The sequence below is a fragment of the Andrographis paniculata genome, unplaced genomic scaffold (assembly GCF_009805555.1).
Source record: "Andrographis paniculata isolate CXL003 unplaced genomic scaffold, ASM980555v1 Contig55END, whole genome shotgun sequence".
In the NCBI taxonomy this organism is placed as follows: Eukaryota; Viridiplantae; Streptophyta; class Magnoliopsida; order Lamiales; family Acanthaceae; genus Andrographis; species Andrographis paniculata.
This window is the reverse complement of record NW_026137590.1, coordinates 1600253-1622001: the sequence shown is the minus strand read 5'-3', so window position 1 is coordinate 1622001 and position 21749 is coordinate 1600253. Positions and strand designations below refer to the sequence as shown.

General features: G+C 31.4%; 5 protein-coding genes and 1 long non-coding RNA gene across 7 annotated transcripts; 1 reads left to right on the top strand and 5 right to left on the bottom strand.

The window, feature by feature from the left end:
• Positions 1 to 1655: 1655 nt before the first annotated feature.
• On the bottom strand, positions 1656 to 5498 carry LOC127256522 (glycosylinositol phosphorylceramide mannosyl transferase 1-like). The gene is made up of 5 exons (XM_051282573.1): positions 5128 to 5498; positions 3635 to 4031; positions 2993 to 3156; positions 2834 to 2904; positions 1656 to 2085 (listed from the first exon to the last, which is right to left on the bottom strand). Exons 1-5 carry the CDS (start codon positions 5397 to 5399, stop codon positions 1922 to 1924), a joined length of 1068 nt encoding a protein of 355 aa, XP_051138530.1. The 5' UTR covers positions 5400 to 5498; the 3' UTR covers positions 1656 to 1921.
• Positions 5499 to 8125: 2627 nt separating this feature from the next.
• On the top strand, positions 8126 to 15405 carry LOC127256170 (uncharacterized). Of its 2 annotated transcripts, none has more exons than XR_007839785.1 (8): positions 8126 to 8276; positions 8347 to 8969; positions 12557 to 12683; positions 12783 to 12931; positions 13102 to 13465; positions 13697 to 13985; positions 14688 to 14923; positions 15112 to 15405. It is a non-coding gene; the product is annotated as an uncharacterized LOC127256170 (long non-coding RNA). The 2 variants fall into 2 exon arrangements; XR_007839786.1 differs by having other exon boundaries at positions 15108 to 15405.
• Positions 8454 to 10437, bottom strand: LOC127256166 (3-ketoacyl-CoA synthase 6-like). The gene is made up of 2 exons (XM_051282019.1): positions 9465 to 10437; positions 8454 to 8933 (listed from the first exon to the last, which is right to left on the bottom strand). The coding sequence occupies exons 1-2, from the start codon at positions 10419 to 10421 to the stop codon at positions 8454 to 8456; spliced, it is 1437 nt and encodes a 478-aa protein (XP_051137976.1). The 5' UTR covers positions 10422 to 10437.
• Positions 12413 to 15113, bottom strand: LOC127256165 (cytochrome P450 704C1-like). The gene is made up of 5 exons (XM_051282018.1): positions 14738 to 15113; positions 13779 to 13994; positions 13097 to 13699; positions 12807 to 13010; positions 12413 to 12722 (listed from the first exon to the last, which is right to left on the bottom strand). Exons 1-5 carry the CDS (start codon positions 15032 to 15034, stop codon positions 12528 to 12530), a joined length of 1515 nt encoding a protein of 504 aa, XP_051137975.1. The 5' UTR covers positions 15035 to 15113; the 3' UTR covers positions 12413 to 12527.
• A 1042-nt stretch (positions 15406 to 16447) lies between the features above and the next one.
• LOC127256169 (CDGSH iron-sulfur domain-containing protein NEET) lies at positions 16448 to 17543 on the bottom strand. The gene is made up of 2 exons (XM_051282021.1): positions 17299 to 17543; positions 16448 to 16651 (listed from the first exon to the last, which is right to left on the bottom strand). Exons 1-2 carry the CDS (start codon positions 17478 to 17480, stop codon positions 16549 to 16551), a joined length of 285 nt encoding a protein of 94 aa, XP_051137978.1. The 5' UTR covers positions 17481 to 17543; the 3' UTR covers positions 16448 to 16548.
• A 1257-nt stretch (positions 17544 to 18800) lies between these two features.
• LOC127256053 (uncharacterized) lies at positions 18801 to 20188 on the bottom strand. Its single transcript, XM_051281885.1, has 2 exons — positions 19520 to 20188; positions 18801 to 19061 (listed from the first exon to the last, which is right to left on the bottom strand). Exons 1-2 carry the CDS (start codon positions 20186 to 20188, stop codon positions 18960 to 18962), a joined length of 771 nt encoding a protein of 256 aa, XP_051137842.1. The 3' UTR covers positions 18801 to 18959.
• Positions 20189 to 21749: the final 1561 nt, after the last annotated feature.

The window sequence follows — 21749 nt, the reverse complement described above, 5'->3', positions numbered from 1 at the left end:
TCCGTTTTTTAGTAACTCTACTGTCTACTAACATTACAAATACCTTTACAACTTACAATATATTACACAAATATCACCATCTTTATATTATACATACTAATATAAATTATTTTAATCATTTTTATTTTATTTCTACTGTATCTTAATATAATATTAATATTTTTAAAATTACGCGTATAAAACAAATGAATATTTGCTTAGGATACATATGAGTATCTTCTTTAATTTACTACCAAAGAAATTAAAAAATTTTGGGCGGATGGAGTATTTCTTTTCTTTACAAAGTAACACATGACACTGCTAATCAAACTAAAATCTCAAACACAAAGCTAAAATAAACAAAAATTTCTTTTATTAAGAATACATTAATCTATTATTCTTATTATTATAAATTTGTTTTATTACATTAATCTATTATTATTATTATTATTATTATTATTATATCCAAACACCCAAAATAATTCAAACAGTAGAAAATAGTACATCATAAATATTGCATGGCTTTCCAACTATAATTGTTCAAAGTTTGAACAAGTAAAAGGGAAGAATAAATAAAGTAAAAAATAAAAGCCAGTGTTGTAAAAATAATAATAATAATAATAATAATAATAATAATAATAATAATAATAAAAAGGAAAAAAAAAAAAAGTGATGAACATACCTTAACAAACAAGCTTCAGAAAAGATTAATAATTGCAAAAAGAATAAAGTTTTAATTATGTATCTATTTATTTATTTATTTATTGAAGTAATTATAAGATACCATTATACCTTTAAAACTCTTTTTTCAACTAGGTCTTCTTTTTTATTTTAAAAATATAATTATATAAGTGGTTTTTTTATATTATTTAATTTTTTAATGATATTTAATAAATACTTTTACATAAAATATTAAATTTAATAATTGTTTCACTTAAAATAGAGCAAAATATAAAATATATAAACAAATGAAACAAACTCTCTTTACTTACGAGGTTTTAGTTTTGAATTTTGATTTTGAATAGTAAAATTTTGAATAGAAATAGTTATTTGATGTGATATAAAAAGTTGAAATAGTAAAATCAAATTTAAAACCTAACAAATAAATAATATTTATCTATTTACATTTAATAATAATCTAATAAAATAGAAATACATAGAACTACCTCTTTAACTTAATAGTAATACTTAATTTTAAGTCATATTCATTGTTATTTTTACTTATTTGTTCAAATTATTTGATACATATATTTATATTTCATCAATTGTAGGGTTGAGGAATACAGTATTTTTTTTTTTTCCATTAAATCTATGCATATTTTTATTTTTGTTTATTAAAAAAAAATTACAAAAATATCACAACTATTTATATACTCAATTTATAAAATATGTTTTTCTCCTTTTATTAACTCACTTATATTTCCCAAAATACTTCAAATTCAAATTAGCATACATTTCAAAAGCACTATATTTTGAAGAAATAAAACAAAAGACAAGATTTCACCTCCCATGCAAAACTCATTTTCCAAATAAGCTCATATTTTAATTTCATATCACTAATCTTTTTAATTTTTTAAATCTATTAAATTAAATACTTGTTGCACTCTTTAATTTTACATTCGAAAATATTTTTCGATTCAAAACATTAAATCAAACACTTGTTAACACGAGCAAAATTCAAGATCCCTAAATGGGATTGGCCAAAACTACACATAAAGTATGTGTATATCTATACAAAATACATATACATATACTACATATTGAAAATGCTTAATGAAAGTTTCTAACTAAATCCAACAAATAATAAAACAACAATGGATGTTAGAATTTGTATGCAATGCTAAACCAAGTAACATATAATGGCACAAACTTAAAAGCATCAAAGTTTAGTTCCAAGAAGGGTACCCGGCACGCCGCGTCGCGGATGACCTCGGCCGGAAAATTACCAGAACCATTCACGTTTTGCATCGACTGCTTTCGTGTTGGTTGATACTAGCGGCATTGTCCCGCCGTACAAAGAAACGAAATCGTTGAGACATGTGTTCCTCTTGTCGTTGTGTCCCTTCAGACTGCTTATCCCGGATAAACCTATCTCACGTATTTGTCCTGAAAATTTAAGGTAAGAAACTTTAAAACTTCCTAGTCATGGTCATGGATCGATATATTCAATCAGTCAACTCATAAGGTATACATTTTTTCATTTTTCATTCGTTCAAATACAAAGTATATAATCCCTCCATCCCTTAACAAACTATTCAATTTTTTTATTTTGGTAATTGTACTATATACCTAACATTAAAATTACCTATATAACTTATAATATATTACAGAAATGTCATTTAAATACTTTTAAGGGTCGGAGGGAGTATTTTTCATACAACATTAATAAGGTTATTTTTTGTTATTTTAAAATTTATCATAGTACATACCAATATAATACTAATATACATAAAACTCCCCACAAAAAGTATTTAGATACTTTTTAAGGGTTGGAGGGAGTATTTTTCTTTTCTTATTTATATCAATATTATTCTATCAAATTAAAGCTTAAAGGCAAAAACAGTCTTTAGGCACAAAAAGTAATCCATTTAAATATTGCTATTTCTTAATCTTCGCCTAAAAATAAAATGTAAATCTATTAAGTGGACAGATGGATTATTAGACTTCAGAGTGAGTCAGGTGTGGATAGTGTTTTCCCGACTAAATTCATCATCTCATATGTTTGATGAACATTTCGACTTTGTTCATTTGATAATTATTTTCTTTCTTCAGTATTCAATCATTTGTAATTCCCGAAGAACACAAACTATTAAAGAAAACAATTCATATGAGGATTAGCTGATAGAATTAGTACCTTTGATCCATATAGGAGGAGCCCCGGTGGCGTTTGCAACGAGGAGAGACATTGCGATGTCTTCACAGTTTCTGTAAGAGAATAGGGATTGTGACTAATTGAGAAATATTACAATTACGGAAAATAAAGGATGTACTCAATCAAACCTAATGTCATTACCTTTCTCTCCTAACATAATCATGAATCGATGCCGGCATCTTGTTAGTGTATAACTCCAAATATCTTTTATGAAAGAATGCCGCTTTCGAAAGGATCATACTGTAAGTTCCCGTCCACCAAACAGACCACCATCCTCCATACGTGTAACGAACACCACCATTTTTCTACACAACCAATTTCTTGTTAAAAAAAAATGAAGGTTGTGTTCTTTTGTGGGTCTTCCCACAACTTTTTACTATTCAGACTATTTTTTTCCTTCAAAAATATCACATCAAACAATTACTTTTCTTTTATTATACTATACTATAAATTTATTTTACATTCAAAACATCACATCAACCTCTATTTATATCACATCAAATAACTATTCAAATTTAACTTTTTACTGTTCAAAAATCCAAACTCAAAAACTAAAACCACAAACAAACACACCCGAAAGAACCAACCGTATTCAAAATGAAACATCTAAAGATTAGAAAAAGCATCGACTCAGGTGACCAAATTTAAAAACTATTAGCCGATGAAACTAACTACGAGAAAATACGAAATACTACTTTCATCAAAGGGAAGGATCAAAGCAACAAAAGAAGATAACAACTAATGCTAAATCAACTGCGCAATTAAATATGCAAATCAACAAACCTCTTCAGCAAGCCAATGCATACGAGGAACAAATCCAACCATCGCACGTGGAGCAGTTTGCCATACAGAAAATGCAAAATCGAGCGTCCCACAAGGAACAATCACATCGTCATCCACTGAGAATATAGCATCTGCACGGAGGTCCTCGATTGGCTTGAACCTATTGTTGAGATTATCTTCCTTGTTTATGTCAAACCTAAAGTTTGGCTTGTGGGCGGATTGTGACTTCTTTATTACCGTCTTCCTCAGATAATCCCTCAGATTTTCGGAAGGTGGATTAGTTTCACTCCAAACAATGTGTATGGCATCAGTCCCTCGGCAGGATGCATAGTGAGCCACAGATTGCTTAAGCAGAGAATTTCTCTTCCAAGTGTTGATAAGAACTGTGTATCCACCTCTGCACATCATCGAACATGGAGAATGAAAATTCCAATTCTGTTTGGTTAAATAAGCATTGTCTTTAGCACGAAACACCTCAAGTCGTAAATAGAAATTGTTGAATGATGTACAAGAATTTGATGAACAACAAAAATTACTAAACTAAAGTGTAAATATGTTAAATCACATATAAAAATGATCTGATTTTATATAAAACTGAAATTATCTATTTCAATAGCAAAAATTAGTGCATATGTACAATGGTATACAAATCATCTAAATAAATAAAGAATTCTATAAATCTATTAAATAAATCAAATGCTATAAATATAATACTCCCTCCGGTTCGGTAATAAGTATACATTCCAATTGTCGCAGACAGTTAGAAGGAGTGTAAAGACAATTTTGCCTTTGTTTTTTTGCTGTATAAATTGTTTCTTTGTAACCAGACAACCCAAAATAAAAACATGTATTACGAAGAGAGGATTTTAGCACTCTTCATCAAATTCAAGGTAGGATCGAATCAACTTGAATTTGCCAGCTGTGACAATGTATTCTGGATCATCGCATAACATATTAAAATATAAAATTGAAATTGTTTATTTCAACTATGAATTAAGAATTTATAAATTTCTTAATAGAAAGAAATACCATAGATATAATATACATATATATATATTTAAAATATATTTTAACATTATTGAATGTTGGCATAAATCCTAAGAACACTACATACAAAATGCAAAATAAGCACAATTATCAGAAAATGAAACAAACACACACAAATTTAGAAAGTAAATACAGAATTTCAAGTTCCAAAACTGGGGATAACAATGAAGATCTTCCCTGATCTAGGTCAACTAACTCAGAAGTTCGCATTTGATTCCAATTACGCCAATTGAGATCCAAAATTACCTTAATTGCTTTAACGGTTTTCACATCCATCAAAGCTAGATCACACACTAACTGGAATTCCCAAACAATCAGCCATTACTAAATAACCTAATCCAATCCATCAATTAATGCTTCAAAAAAGTAATTCTAAATCAGATCAAATCATAGATCCACTCAAAAACCGATCAATACGCCATTAAAAGGAGCACACGAAGCCAAACCTAGACGACGCAGATACCGAAGAAGGATAATCAGGATTCCATCCCACAAACGATGAGGTCCTGGAGCTGAGCACATAGATGGAAGTCAGGAAACAGAGAAGCAGGAGGAGTTTGTACTTTGCGCCGCCAACCAACAGCCGGAGACGGCGGTGAAGAAGAGGCAATCGGACGCCGTAGACGGCGGCGCGGGTGGAGGCTTTCTCCTTGGCGGGGGAATAGTCGCCGTCGTTTCCAGAGAGCGAAGGCTCTCGTACGGCTATGAGCGTCGACATCTTCAGCCGTCCGTGAATTGACCGCCCAGATCTTATCTTGTTCGCCGATCATTGCTACAGTCAACGGCTGAGATCATTCCATAGTCGTGGCGCGTAAAGGATAGAGGAAACAAGAAATCATAAATATATACGTGAGGAAAAGTAAAATAATCTGTTCATACAGTTATTTTAGATAAATTGATTTGATACGAAAAATTATGTTAAAAATATAAAATATGTTTATTTTAAAGTTAATATTTGATTTTTTAATGAATATTTGATTTTTTTTTTCTTTTTGTAAAAGAAAATTGTATTGTCTACTTCAGCTAAGTTCAGTTCGGTTTTAATAGTTTAATTTATTTTTTTTTATAATTTTTTAATATTAATTATTATATTAAATTGTAATACAAATTAAAAAATTGCAAAAATATTTTTATTAGTGTCTTATAATACTAATAAAAAAATATTTGTACAAAAAAAATTATACAAATATAAAAATATGTTTAATGTTAAAAAATATATTTGTAAAAAAATTATATAAAATAGAGATATTTTTAATATTAGATACAATGACTCAAACATAACTGTAACCTTACAGACGGACAAAAAGAGTATTATTTTTAAGAAATCGTAATTGAAAAATTGTGTTGGGAATACAGAGTGAATTTCTTTCAATAAATTAATTGGGGAAATAATTATACCATTTTTGTAAGCAGATAAAATTGTGAATGATATAAATTTAAAAGTATATAAGATTTATTTTATTTTATTTTATTTTATTTTATTTTTGTTGTTGTTATAATTAAATACAACATAATTTATAATTAATTAAGCAGAAGTAGTGTATTCATACCGCTAGCATGTTGTTATTTAATACATGACGTCATAAATTAAATACAACACAGCTTATAATTAATTAGCATAATTAATATATTGATACATTATGTTGTTGATTTCTTTCACTCAGCACTGTTAATTATACTACTTCTTTAAAATTTGCTTTTTCTTTAATAAATTTTTTTTATTAAAATATTATTTAAATTAGAACTAAAACACTCTTATTCAAATCAAAATCAAATAAATTCCGATTATTTAGAATTTAAAGGAATATATTCAATTAAGATTCTATAGGATTTTTTATTAAATTTTTTTAATTTGAATGTATTCAATTTAAATTTTTAAGAGTTTTTTAAAATTCGAAAAATTTGAAAGTATTAGATTCAGAGTTTTAAAAATTTTTAATTTTCAGGTATTCAATTATTTATAGACTTTAAAAATTTATAAATTTTATTGAATTTTAGTTGATATTTATAAAAAAAAAATTATATGTTATAGAATCTATTTTAATAAATAAATAATTTGATAGATTCTTTTCACTTATAATAAATATATATTATGATATATTATTAATATTTTTTAAAAAATAATACTCCCCCATTCCATAATAAAGTATCCATTTTTCCATTTTAATATGTTCCATAACAAAATATTTATTTTTTTTAGTAACTGTATTATCTACCTAACATTACGAATACCCTTACAATTTGCAATATATTACACAAATGTCATTACTTTTATATCACACCATACTAATAAGGTTATTTTAGTCATTTCTACTTTATTCCTACTAAATCCCAATATAATATTAATATTTCTAAAATTATTTGCAAAAAAACAAATAAATATCTATTTATGGGGCCAAATGAGTAGTAATTTTAAAAACTAAAACAACGTTAAATTTCTCTCAATATCTATTATCACATTGTCATTATACATTAAAATTGTTAAATTAATACTTTATTCATTCATTTTGATCGTATCATTTGAACTTTTATAGTAGTATTAGATTAACAAATAATAGTAATACAACCTTCGTCCAATTCTAAGGATCTTTTTTGCGTGTTGATCTTTGAATATTAATTATTATATCAAAATGTAATATAAATTAAAAAAAAATGTAAAAAAACTTTCATTAGTGTCCTATAGTACTAATAGAAGGACATTTGTAAAAAAATATTATACAAATATAAGGATATTTTTAATATTAAATAAAATGACAAAAAAAATAAATGTGACCATTTGAGGCGAATAGAAAGAATATTTTATTAATTAGTGGTTGATACATTTATACTTTGATTTTATGTGTAAAATAATTATATGTGTAATACTGTATTTGTAAATTAAGAAAAAATATATATTTTGATATTAGTATATAATTATTTTTACTAAAACATGAAAGATATTTTTTAAATGGAACATATAAAAATATTAAAAATAGTATTTGGAATTGGAATGGAGTGAGTAACATGTACTCACATATTACAAAATTAAATTTTACCATTATTTTAGAATAGACAAAAATAAACAATAATGAAGGAGAAAGTATATATATTTTTTAAAATATTATATCAAATATTTAATATTTTTATTATTTTTAAAAAGCTTTAAAGAAGTTCTGAGTCATCCGCGCCCAATTTTTCAATAAAGAATTCTATGAAATGTTTTACATTAAAAAGAATATATTTAATATCCTTCTACGGACTAACGTTATTGTCTTTTTTTATTTTTATATATATAATTTATTTTTTTATTTTTATTTTATTTATTCTTTTATTTTTTACACAAAATTAAAGATAAATTTATTATTTTATAATAAAAATTGTGATTGTTTAAAAAAATATGACATTAAAAAATAGATTGTGGAAGTATTAAACAAAAATTAATTATCCCAATTAATTAAGCTTAAAGAAATTATCGAAGCGCTAAAACGAAAAAAAACCCACCCCGGCGACATTCCATCGCCATCACCGGCGGGTACGACGGTGGTGGTGCTAGAGTTTGGCGGTTGCCGCCGCTTCGGAAATCGAAACTACAGGCAATTACGCAGAAAGAACAAATGTAAGTTTGTATAGCAGATTGATTTTATCCATAAATAATAACAATAACAATCCTTGGGTACATCGTGTAGTATTTTCAGGCCGAAGAACATTAGAATTAGAAAGAAGATTCAGCAATGGAGAATTTAGAAATTGGGAAAAACCCTAACCCCCAAATCGAAGAACACAACAGAGCTCTCTAATCAACAGACCCCACAGGGTACTTCTGAATGCAATCCGCCCATGGCCCCGCCCTCGCCTCCCCCACAGTGGCATGAATGCACTCCCACACCAAGCTACTGCACTTGGGCCCGCTCCCCATGCCCAGCTGCCACACCCGATCACCGACCTTCACTCTCTCCTTGGCTTCGATGTACCCGAGCTCGTACCAGAGGGAGGACGACGATTGATTTCCGAATCTGTGGAGCGTCATCAACGCCGGCTCCATGTCCTTCTCCGCGAGCTTCAGTCCTTTTCCGATTTCGCGAATCACCGGCTTGCCGGAAGCCGGCAGGCAGAAGTGCTGCACCGCTCGCTTGAAATTGGGGGTGTATATTTCTGTTGATTTCTCCCAGTACTTCTTCTTCATGATGGAGAACGCGTACATCATCATTTCCGTGTACGGGAGGATCTTCAGTCCGAGGATTGTGATGTTTGATCGGAGAGTTTCTCCGGCCACCTGCACACGAAACGGCGCCGTTTCAGCGTCCATGAGGTATTATTATCCTTTTTTTTTTCCATTGTTCAGTTTATGTTCTTTTGACCAGATAAGGAAGGTTTTGATTGCTTGGTATATTCGCCATTGATGATCTAACCCTAATTTTGAATTGAAACAATTGAGAGCGATACTAAGAACTAAATTATTGACTGAAACAACTACTAATTTTCACCACAGTAAGTCAGGGAAAGATAAATCTGATCTGCCTAGTGGTAGGGTCAATTTATGTTCTTCTGTCGCAGATAAGGAAGGTTTTGATTGCTTGGTATATTAGCCATTGGTGACCTAACCCTAATTTTGAATTGAAAACGATTGAGAGATACTAAGAACTAAATTAACGACTGAAGGAACAACTACTAATTTTCACCACAGTAAATCAGGGAAAGATAGATCTGACTACTGACTTGCCTGGTAGTGTTCTATAAGATAATTCCTAGTTTATTGACAAGATTAGTTTTGATGATAACTTGTAAGGATGTGATTTTATATGACCTGCAATAAGTCTCTCCTGATTGTGACACCAGTGAGTCCAACAGAATCTTCTTCCCTAAAAGCTGAGTGGTATCCTTTGTCATCAAAGGCTCTTTGTGTCCTAAGTGTGTGTAGGAGCTTATATTTGGCACTGTTCTTTGCTTCCTTTCTGTTAGAAACAAGAATTGCAGCAGCCCCCATCCTGAAGAGGCAGTTGAGGACAATCATGGGGTGTTCTTTCCCAGGGTACCATCCCGTGGAGAGGATTTCAGTGCTGAGAATCAAGGCATTTGAATTCTTGTGTGTTTTGAGAATGTTATAAGCCATGTCAATAGCCACGGCACTAGCACTGCACCCCATCCCACTGAGGGTGAAGCTTTTGATGTCTTGTCTCATGGAGTACTTGTTGACAATGATGGATGAGAGTGAAGGGGCTGGGCAAAACCCACTGCAGTTGACTATGAGAATGTCTATGTCGGTTGGGGACATCTTGGTTTTGGACAGGAGATCTTCTAAGACAGGGGAAAGGACCATGTGGACTTCTTTGATGGCTTCTTGTTGGGTTGATTTTGGTGGGATGTAGTGTAAAGAAGGTGGGAGATAGGTATGTTCACCTTGACCAGATTGTGTGAGGATTTTAGCCACAAAGGCCACACTTTCTTTGTCCAAGAAATCGAACATATGGGCATGTTCTAGGTAGGTTGCCATGGGTACCCTGCAGAAGCTTGGGGGCTTTAAGCAGGAGAAGTCAAGGAGATAAACTGGTGAAGGGGTTGAACTGTAGTGTCTGGCAATGGCTAAAACAAGGAAACACAAGGCAGCCAAGAAATGGGAGACGGGATCCCATTGTTGCAGGAGAAACAAAGCTTGCAAACAGAGTAAGAAAGCAAGAATTGAGATCTCCATGAGTTCTCTCAGAGAACTCATTTGGGCTAAGAAAAGCCTGTGGGAAATGGCTGTGCTGTTGCTTTTAGACATGAGTTAGAAAAGATGGGATTATTATTTGTGTACTTGTTTGTGGGAGACTGGGGTTTAGCAACATTGGAATTTAAGGGGTGCAGAAAGGGCAATAATGGATGTAATGTATGTAAGAATTCTCCACTTGGTGTGTGTGTTGGCTCTGTGCAATACTGATCCATGCCATAAATGTGTGTGTTGGTGTTATGAATATAGGCTTAACACTTATACATACATAAATACACAAGGCACATACACAGACGCACCATTTGCAGGCTGTTGATTGGTGAGAGATTTGCAGTTGGGTTGGGTTGGGTTGGGTTGGGGGGAGGGGGGGAGGGAGGTTTTAGTTTTTTACTCCATTCTCTAGAAGCTTTTTTCTTGAATAGTACTTCCTCAATACCAATTCAACGAGAGGTCTTTTGGGGTTTTGTAGTAGATTAATAAATAATATTATTGTATTGGTTAGTAAAAGTGTGTAAAAGTAATTGTATATGTAATGGTATGTTTGTAATTTAACTAAAAGTTAAGAATATTTTGGTATTAGTCTATGATTATTTTTTTTAATATAGAAAAATGATACTTTGAAATTGGACGGACGAAAATAGTAAAAAAAAATACTTTAAATTAGGACGAATGAAGTAATTGTTAGTAATTTTTAATGGGTTGTTTTTTTGTTTTTTTTTTTTTTTTTTACACTTAAGACCACACATACTGAAAAACTATGGTACAAGTTTAACACATTTTTGTGGGGAAGAAGAAAGAATGAATTGAAAGCATGTTCATATATGCCAAATTCTTGTTGGAGAGGTAGATCAGTGTAATGGTTTGCTTATCTATATTCCGTGCATTTATTTATTTATTTATTTAGCATTATTAAATACATGACAGGATATTGTTGGGATTGATTGAGGGTTGAAGTTATTGTCCCTTTTGGTTTTGATCAGCTCAAAGTATGGGAAAAATAAAAGGCTATTCAATGTACACAATTTGGTTCCTTTGACTTGTCACATTCATTGACAATACATTATCTTGAGCATATTGAATGCCATGTTTATTTATTACTAAAATGGCTAGTCAAGGTTTAGGCCATGTTTGTTTTTGTTTTCCTAAAATATACAAATGCATTTGTGTTTTGTTGGTTGTCAATACTCTTGATGAAAATGTCTAGGCAAAAAAAAAGTTCTGCATGATGGATAATATTTAGGGTGCTGATTAAGGGCTAGGGTTTAGGGATTAATCAACACTTTTTTAGACAGGATATGAAATATGGACCGCGCCGATACATATTTTAAATTAATACAAGATGTGAAGCCGATACATATTTTAAATTAATACAAGATGTGAAGCGTAGGTTGTTACTGTCTGTTCATTTTTATATCTTATGTGCTATCGATCTATATTTTATGTTGTCAATACGGGATTTATATATAGACAATACAAAACAAACTCGTAAATATAAAATCGATTATCTAAAATATCTTAACACACGATATATAATACTTCCTCCCTCATTCCATTATAATATGTTAGCTTTTGTTTTTTGCTGTCCCTTGTAATTTATGCACAATTCATTTATAGAAAAAAAATTTATTCATTCATAATCTTATTACTCGCACTTTAACAAAATAATAGTTTGCTATTATTTTTTCTACTTATCACACAATTTTTTTAAATATTTTTAATAAATATTTTATAATACATCCACTTTACTTTTTACTGCTCCACTTTACTTCTTACCTATTCCATTTTCCTTTTACATTAAAATATTTTTATTTCTTAGTCTATCCAAGTAAAGTGGCATAAACACCAATGACATTGATTGTGATATAAAGTAAAAGTTTTTTAAAAAATATACGAGTGAATTAATGAGGTGAGTGAAATTTGAGATAAATTGACTGAAAATAATTGTGGCATATTTGTAAATAAGTGTAATGTTAAAATATACTATTAAGAAATGTGAAAGAATTTTTTGTTAAAAGTAAACAATGCAATTTTTTTGTAAACAAGAGTAAAGGGAAAATGAATATCTCACATGTCATTAGTACACCTAAAAATCATATTATTTCATAGTAATATGCAAGCAAACTATTACATGATAATAAAAGTAGGGAAGCTTTTCATACTCTATTCCAATGCTTTTTTTCTTGATACAGCACGAAGATGGAGGCCTCCATCGATCTGCAAAGTCAGAAGCATTCGATAATTCACCGGTTTCTGCTCATCCGCTAACCTAAACGAGAAGGCACACAGCAACACCGCCACGAAAACCTTCATCTGCCGGTAAGCAAACTCTTTCCCCAGACAGATCCTCGGCCCGGCCTGCAACAATATTATCGATTCAGACACTTATTATCTAAAACAAACCATTTCCTTACACAGGGCGCGCAATGAAATCCTCCGTGCCTGAAAGGCGGCGAATTTGAACGGGCTTTCGTTCCGGAAGATCCCATTCTCATCCAGCCATCTCTCAGGGCGAAACTCCTCTGCATCCTCACCCCACAGCGATTTCATCCTCCCCATGGAGTACGGTACGTACGCCACCAAATTCCCTTTCTTGACGCTGAATCCATCCGGGAATGTGTCGTCTGAAAAACACATCTTCCCATCCTGGTACATCGGGGATAATGATTATAAGCATGTAATAGAATTTACGTATTTCTAGATTTCGACTAATGAATAGCTTTTATTATTACTGCAGGAACAGCTGGATACAGCCGGAGCGTTTCGCTCAGGGCAGCCTGGAGAAGCTGCATTTTGTCGAGGGCTTCTTCCGTAACCCTCGCGACGATCTCCTCGATTCTCGAAGTTTCCCCGATTTTCGCAGCGCCCCGGATTTCTTTGAAGATCTTTTCCTGCGTATTCGGGTGCTTGCACATCATGTAGAAGAACCAGGAAAGTGTGCTGCCTGTTGTATCCTTCCCTGCTATGATAAAACTTAGTATTATATCTTTTAGGTACTTCGGATCGGCCTCGTTTTTTTCCAGGAACCTCGAGAGAATGTCCAATTTAGTCGCGGATTGATCGCAGCCATTCATCTGCTCGATCTTCCTGCTGATGACCTGGTAAACGAATTCGTCGACCACTTTCTTGCATTTCTTCAACTTTGCCTCTGATCCGATGTTTAGGAACTTCTTGATTGGCCACGATATGTCGACGTAGCGATAGCACGTCATGTCGCTGGCTTCGTCGAACGCCTTGCAGAACTGCGTCCCGTTGTCCGTCCCCGCCGTGCTGTTTAAGTCGACGCCGAGCATGACGTTGAATACTGAATCTAATGCAGCTTTTGTGAACAGGTCCTGCAGTTTGCGATGGATTAGATCGATCGATTGCGACATTGCGAATGGATTGATGATTGGTGATTGTTGATTTGCTTACTTGAATTTCGATTATTTGATTTGCGGCGGCGGCAGCGGAGATTATTCCGGCGAGCTTGGCGGCGTTGCTCTTGAAGACGCCGGTGCTGAATTCCTTGAGGTTCCTTGTAGAGAATTCGTAGCTGGATAGCTTTCGTTGCTGCCTCCACTTTTCGCCGTCTACGGTGAAGATTCCGTCGCCGAGAAGACCTTCCAGGACGTCATGGTGGTACGAACCCTACATTTTGTGAAGTTATAAATGTAATCCTTAGACGTGGACGGAGACGAAGGGAGTATTATTTCTTTTGGGGCGTGACTGATGGAGTATATAACTAAATAATGACAATTTATAATTAAAAATTAATATAAATTATAAATTAAATATATAAAATATTTATCCATTTGTTTTGCTAAGAAAGATCGAAGTGGATGTAGTTAAATGTAGCATTGTCATCTAAGTTAGAATCGGAATAAAGACTTGCTCGCAATGAAGTAGTTGGAGACTTGGAGATGGGATGAACTCATACCAGAGTCAAAGTTAGAAATATAATTACTCGTAATGGACTTAGAATCAAAAATAAGATTTTCAATGTAGCTGAAAAAAAAAAAAAATTGAATAGAATTACGACAAATAACCAAAAGTTGAACATAAAATTTATTGAAATTAAAAAGCAAATTTAACGAAAAATAAATTGCAAACAAATTTAAAAATGAGGAGACTGTATTCGTGATTTTGATGCCATGAAATATTTTCACAGAGAATTTAAAGAATGATATATTATTAATGATGAAATCAATACTTATAGATTTAAATAATAATAACAATTTAATTTAACAAATATAGTCAAATATAATAAAAACTAGTAAATAATAAATTAAATTACTCAATACAGAAAACACGACTTTCCTTTGATCATAAACGCTTTTGCAGCACATCTGATATTTTGGAAACACGACTTTAGAAAGGCAGGTGATAAGTACCTTGCCGAAGTTGGCGAAGTTGGTTTTGAGGAAGTACTCGACGTTGGCGGGATCGGAGGTGTAGATCTCTGTGTTGTCGAGGTACAGAATCCGGAACGTGCTGTTTATGCGGGTGAGTTCGGTGAGGTAATCGTACAGCCGACGGTAATTCAGGAGCAGATGGAAGATCGTGCCGGCGATCGGATGGTATTTTCTCGTATCCTTCTTTTTCCCCTTCCTCGAAACCCTAATTACCGCCGCCGCCGCTAGAATTGCAATTAGGGCGGTGATAATTAGGGGATTTTTCAGAAATTCCATTGTTGCGGAGAGTGATCGATCGGATTGTTTTGATTCTTCAATTTTGTTAATTGTTATTTTGTTATTGATTGAGGAAGTGAGAGCAGCGAGTGATGGTGGAGTCAAACTGAAATGGTGTGATGATGATGATGATGAGTGGGTAGATAGAGATGGCAAGCTGGCGAAGATTGTGAGCGTATGGAAAATGACGATCAAGAACGACTGATGGTGATGTGGTGATAGTGGAAGTTGTGTAGTCCAACTCTGTGTTTGCTTTTGGGGTTTTTTATTTTTGATTTGAGTACTCAAATTTTGAATTCCAGTTTTTGGAGGTTTTTTTTTTTTTTTTAATTTGGAATTTTGAAAAAAAAAATTAAAAAATTAGTATTTAATTTGATGTTTTGTGAGAAAATTTTTTTTTTGGAGGTTTTCTGAAAAATAAATAATGACAAATGAGTGAGAATGTACTGTGTAAACTGCGCGCAAATAATTGGTTCCTGCTATATAAATAGCAAAATGATATGATGTTTTATATATAATTGGTTTTTAATATAATACTTCATCTGTCAGCTACAAATATACATATAAGTTTCAATTACAAAATAATCATTTAATTAAATATTTTATTTTTTGTCACAAATACTTTTACTTTACAGCACATCGTGCAAAAATATCATTATACTATTTTTACCAAAACTAAATATATACTTATTGTTTGGACCGGGGAGTATATTGTTTCTATTGTTTTTGTTTGTTTATATAATACTTCTCTCGTTTCGTTTATTGTGTTCATTTTTTTATTTTCGTTTGTTTATTTATTTTTAATTTTAATCTAATTTTAAAAAATTTAATTATAATTTTTTAAAATTTTTAATTATACTGATTAATTATCTTAAATCATAGTAGTATTTATGAGATACGGTACTCGAAATGAGTAATATTTTATTAGTCAGATAAGTGTTAATAATGATTTTGACAATTTCTTTTTGAAAGTATAAATAAATAAATATATTTGTGAAAATTATAAATATTTTGATGTTTAAATATAATTTTTTATTAAAATTAGAAGAAAAAAATATTTTAAATATAACCAACAAAAATAGTAAAAATAATATAAATTTGGACAAAACCAAACTAACCTTTATTTCTCATTTAAAAGATTACATCTATTACTTTATCTAGTATTATTTATCTACTTTTTTGTTTTTGCTATTTCCAAATCAATTCAAAACTTTACTCTCATTTACATACACTCTTCAAAGTTAGTATTACTATTTATCAATAGCAAACTTTTACAAAAATTATTATATTAAATATTATTTTTTTTTTTTACAGATATCAAATTAAATACTTAATTTTTTATTATTATTATTTTTAATTAAGAAAAGAGAGAAAAAAAGAAAAAAAAAACTATATTAGACCTTACAATTAACATTAATCACATAAAAAGGTAAATATGATGTTCTAATTATAATACTAGTAGTTGCAACAATAACAGTGTTACATTTATTTAAATTCAAAATTTAAATTCAAATTCACTGCTTCTTCAAAAGCAACGGGCCAACGTTGTCGCCGGTCGCCTTATTGTGCTTCAAATGGCTCCCATCACATAAAGGAAACGTCCCCGACCTCCAACACCTTATAGAATTTGTATAGTTAGTAAAAAAAAAAAAAAAATTACTTTGAGATAAAATTATTTATAATTCATTTGTGACTCAAAAAATATACATTATTCTTCTTTATGATGATTTAAAAGCTCTGAGAAACTCGATACATAATCAATTAAATGACTCTTTGCAATATTTTCAAAGCACAAAAAAGCTCCTATATTTTTTTACCACAATTTTCTCAAATTTTATTATTTAGATTCTGTGTTTTTTAAAAAAAATGTATTTTTTCTTCTCACAAAAACATCTCATCAAACATTATTTTAATGTCAAATTCAAACCAAAATTTTTCAAACTCAACCAGAAGAAACACACTAAAATACAGAAAAGCTAATACAATTCTTAAATTAAAGGAAAAATTGTGCAAACTTTTTAAATCAAATGTGGGTTATAAGTAATTTTGTCTTATACTTTTTCAGTCCGTCTGCCTTTTGCTACTTAACATTAAAAATATTCTTATATTTATATTTATTTAATTTCTCCTACAAATGTCATTCTATTAGTATTAGTATTAGAAGACACTGATAGAAGTATTTTTACAAATTTTTCTTACGTTTTAATATAATAATTAATATTTAAAAATCAACGCATACAAAAAATAATATCAATTATATATACCTGCAATAGGGAGTGACGGGCTTAGCAAGATCGGCGACGAGAACGGAATCGACCACTTTGTCTTCGCTTTTTCGGATGTCGGGATTGACGGCCTCCGCCCTCACCGCCGGCATCCTCCGGCGAGATTTTCCGCCGGTGTAGTAAGCATAAACATTGGTGGTGGTGATGGAAAAAGAGGCCATGGATGATGATGACCTATAGAGGATTGGGTTTAGGGAATAAAGGTGTGGTGGACACAAGCCATGCTATGAACAACATAATATAAGACAAAGTAAAATTGATGAGGGAGATAACGAGTGGTCGATGTTGCCCCTAAAATAAATAACTGGTCATCATTTCCACACACTTCTAAATTTTATTTTAAATATTAAAATATAAATATAATGAGCAATTTGACAATTTCACACACACACAGTCTTAATTTGGAATATTTTACAATATTTATAACTTTCTTTTTTATATATAAATATTTATTATTACTCTCTCGTTTTATTAAAATTAGTTCATTTGGATTTGCATGATAATTAAAAAATTAATATTTTATTAAAAAAGTGAGGTAGTTTAAAGTATTTTTAAAAATTTAATTAAAAAATAAAGTAAATAAAAGAAAGAATGTAATAAAATTAATGGTATTTGTTGTAAATAAATGTTAAATAAAATATAATAATTAAATATTGATTTGTTGAGTTTGCCAAAATTAGTAACGGAATAAATTTAGTTAACAACTGAAAATGACAATGAGAATACATTTGATGGATAGATGAAGTATTATTTTATTTTTTTTACACTTTTCATTTGGTATTTGTTCTTTGTTGATGTGTAAAATTCTAATGTAAAAGTAAAATTCGAAAATATATATATCAAAATTTTGATATTTTTTAAGGTATAATATAATTAGGTAGTTTTTTTTGGGTGTATGATTTCAATTATTCGATCCGTATTTAAGAAGTTGGGTCGGGCTTTTAAGCTTTCCGGTTTGGGCCGGGAGGAGACTTTGCGTGGCCCATAAGAGCTTATCGAATTTGAGTCTCTTTTCATTTTCTATAGAAAGTGTTGCAGAACTGGAACTGGGCGTAAATGGCAGAGGTCCGGTGGCAGAACGGATGCGACGCCGTCGTGTCGGAAGACGATGAAGGTCCTGGTAGTTCATGCGCGTATCGTGAATCCGTATGTGTAATCCTCTCTCTATCTATTTTATCCCGGCGTTTCGCAAATTGTTGCTTTGCGCTTCGCGAGATGATCTCCCGCTGTTCCTGCGGTTTTCGTGAATGTGAATCGGAGTTTGTGCTTATTTAATTTATCGATCTCATTGCAGCGAACATCGAATGTTGTAGTTCTAATTATTGCAATGATTTTTGCTTCTGCTCTGTTTATTTGGTCTCGCTTGTCGCCTGAAAGTTCAATTTAATCGATGGATAGGAATTAGGAATTTAGGATCATAATACGTTAACACAAATAGGCAGATTTGTGAGTTCTTCGAATACAGAAGCGTTGAAGTTTGTATGGATGATGCATTTCGGAAATTGTTCTATTGATTCCATTCAGTTCGTTTTTGCCCATTACAGTTGAAATATGAGAATTGTACAATGGAAAGAGAAATGTCCGATGTGTTTTCTTCTTCTTCTTCTTCTTCTTAATGGATTGCTGGAAAGCTGATTTGGTTACATTAACTTGATTTGCAGTTGTCTCTTCCACTTGAGAGGAAGCGGAATGGTGTTGCTTCCAAAGATGCAGCAGCCAAGAGCATTCCCCTTCATGAAATCCTGCCATTCAAATAGGTAAAATTAATTACATGTTTTTTTTTTTTTTTCCATTTAAATGCATACAATACTGCATTTCTTGTATAACTGAAACTTGTGTTATAATCCTATATTTCAGCACAAAGTCCTAGTACTATAGAATGAGAATTGATTCTTTGCTCGGCAAAACATAGAATTCATTTGATAAAAATGTAAAGAAAAAATGCAGTTATATAGAGAAGACAATGTAATGCGAAGATGATGAATCAAGTAAAAAAGAGTAATGTGAAATGGGAATCTTCTAGAGAAGTATTTGTCGATGTGTTTAGTTGGCGATTTTTTTTAACAATATATAAAATGTTTAAGAAAGATCAGAAGCAAGTCTCATTGGTGTGGCTATTATTTATTCTGTAATTTTGTTTAGGGCGATTGATTTCTATATGAACAAATGTGATGAACAGCAGCAGGGAATTTAGAGTTACCATTGATCTCTGTTTATTCAACTGTATGATTTTCCTTTGGCAGCTTCTTCTTCTACTCATCATGATGAGCTCTTCCAGCGTAAGCAGCGGTTTTCCGGCTCGACTGCCGCCGTTTTCCCGCAGCCACTCCGTCCCCTGCAAACCCATTTCCGGTGTATCAACTTCACCACATTTTGATTCGTTCGAATTTGTCGCTAGCAGAGGAAACAGCCACTCCAAGAACGGCGTCCCGGCATAGTCGACGCTCTCAGTTTCCGAATCCGGCGATCGCACAGGATCAACAAATGGGTTGGTCGATCTAGCTGAGCTGAACGAATCGTACGTTTCGAAGCTGCCCGTATCGATGATCTCAGCGTCCGATAATCCAATCCACCCGTCGTGATCGTTATCGACATAGCTGAGGTCCGAGGTCGGGATAAAGACGGGATCTTGTTTATCGGGTTTTGAAAAGAACGGGAGCGGCGTGCCGGGCTTCTCTTCCCATCCGAAGGGGATCGATACGACGAGCTTTGCTGGTGGTGCGACGATAGGATTTTCGGGTAGCAGCCGCGGAGTCGGTTTCCAGTGTTTTTTGGGGATGCCAGGCTTGTCTTCCCATATGAAGGGAACTGATATGGGCTGTCTGTCTCTGCTTCTATGGCTCTTTGAAGGTAATCTTTCTTCTTCCATTTTTTTTTTTGAGTTCTTTTTTTTTGAGGCTTAAAATCGTTTATAGAATGTCCTGAGTGAATGAAATCATGCATATATATATATATGTATGTATATGTATATGTGTGTATGTATATGTGTGTGTATATATGGGTAGTAGAGTGGAGTAGTAGGGTTGTAACTAACCTCATTGTTGCATGTTAACTAAACCATTTGTTTGGAAAATTAGGCTTACCTAACGGTTTTTTGAAAATGAATAAGTGCCTCTCTTTTATTCATTTAAATAGTATTTGAATGTGATATTTTATTAGAGAAAATATTATTATTATTATTATTATTATTTTTTATCCACCGATAAAGTATATATATTTCAATCTGTAATCATTTTGGTTTCTATTTTTTTTGAACAAATACTTTTAGGGTGTGTTTGTTTGGGGATTGGATTTTAAATCCACTATTCATCTTATTTTTTTCTTAAAAAATATCAAATCAAACACTTATTTTTCATTTTTTATATTATACTAAAAATCAATTTTCCATTCAAAATATCACATCAACACCTATTTATATCATACAACTATTCAAATTCAAAATTTTTACTATTCAAATCCCAGTTCAAAATCCAAACCCCCAAACAAACACATCCTTAGTGCATCATCATATTATTATTTTTATATCAAAAAGTAAAAGTAAAATTGTATTTATATTATTTTTAACAATATGTTACAATTGAAATATTATTATTTTTTTAAAATTTGTGTGAAAAATAAATGTATATTTTTAAAACAGAGAGGATGGGTATATTTTAATTAATAACGGTGCACACTAAACATTTGTGATTTTTGTTTGAAAGTAAAACCTACCAAATTCCAACATTCCTGCTACTGTTAGAGATGACTTGTTTTATTTGTGGAAATGCTTAAGGTGTTGTTTTTTTTCTTTTTTTTTTTTCTCTTTAAGTCGGCACGTATAAAATAGAGAAATGATATATACTTTTATTTAATATAATATATATATTTTTTGCTAAAATTAATATTAATATGTTTTGTATAGAACTATGTTAAGGTTCATATATTATACTCCCTCCGTTTTATATTTATATATCTAAGGGTATTTATAATGTTAGTAGACCAAAATGGAAAAATAGATAGATTTTTAAGGGAATTCGTAGTTGCTATCGAAAATCATATTAGACAAATCATGTATAACAAGTGACCTGAAGTGTCGGGGGTTTAAACTCATGACCTCACGGCCTCCAAACCTCACACCACCAGACCATCTCTTAGGGACACTAATTGTGCTTAATTTAATTATATATTATATTGTCTCTTAATGTAATATGTGTTGTTTGTTCTATAATAACATGCAATACAGCTATATGGTTTGTGTTGTTTCTATACTTCAAATGTGGTTAATGGAAAAATCATAACTCACAAGCTTGTGCTAATTTTTTCCATTTAGTATAATAATCTCTGAACGTATAATATATATATATATATATATATAATATTTTAAATAAATTGAATATAATTGGCTCACTTTTTTAGTTTCAATTTATTTAATATACAATTTTCACAATACT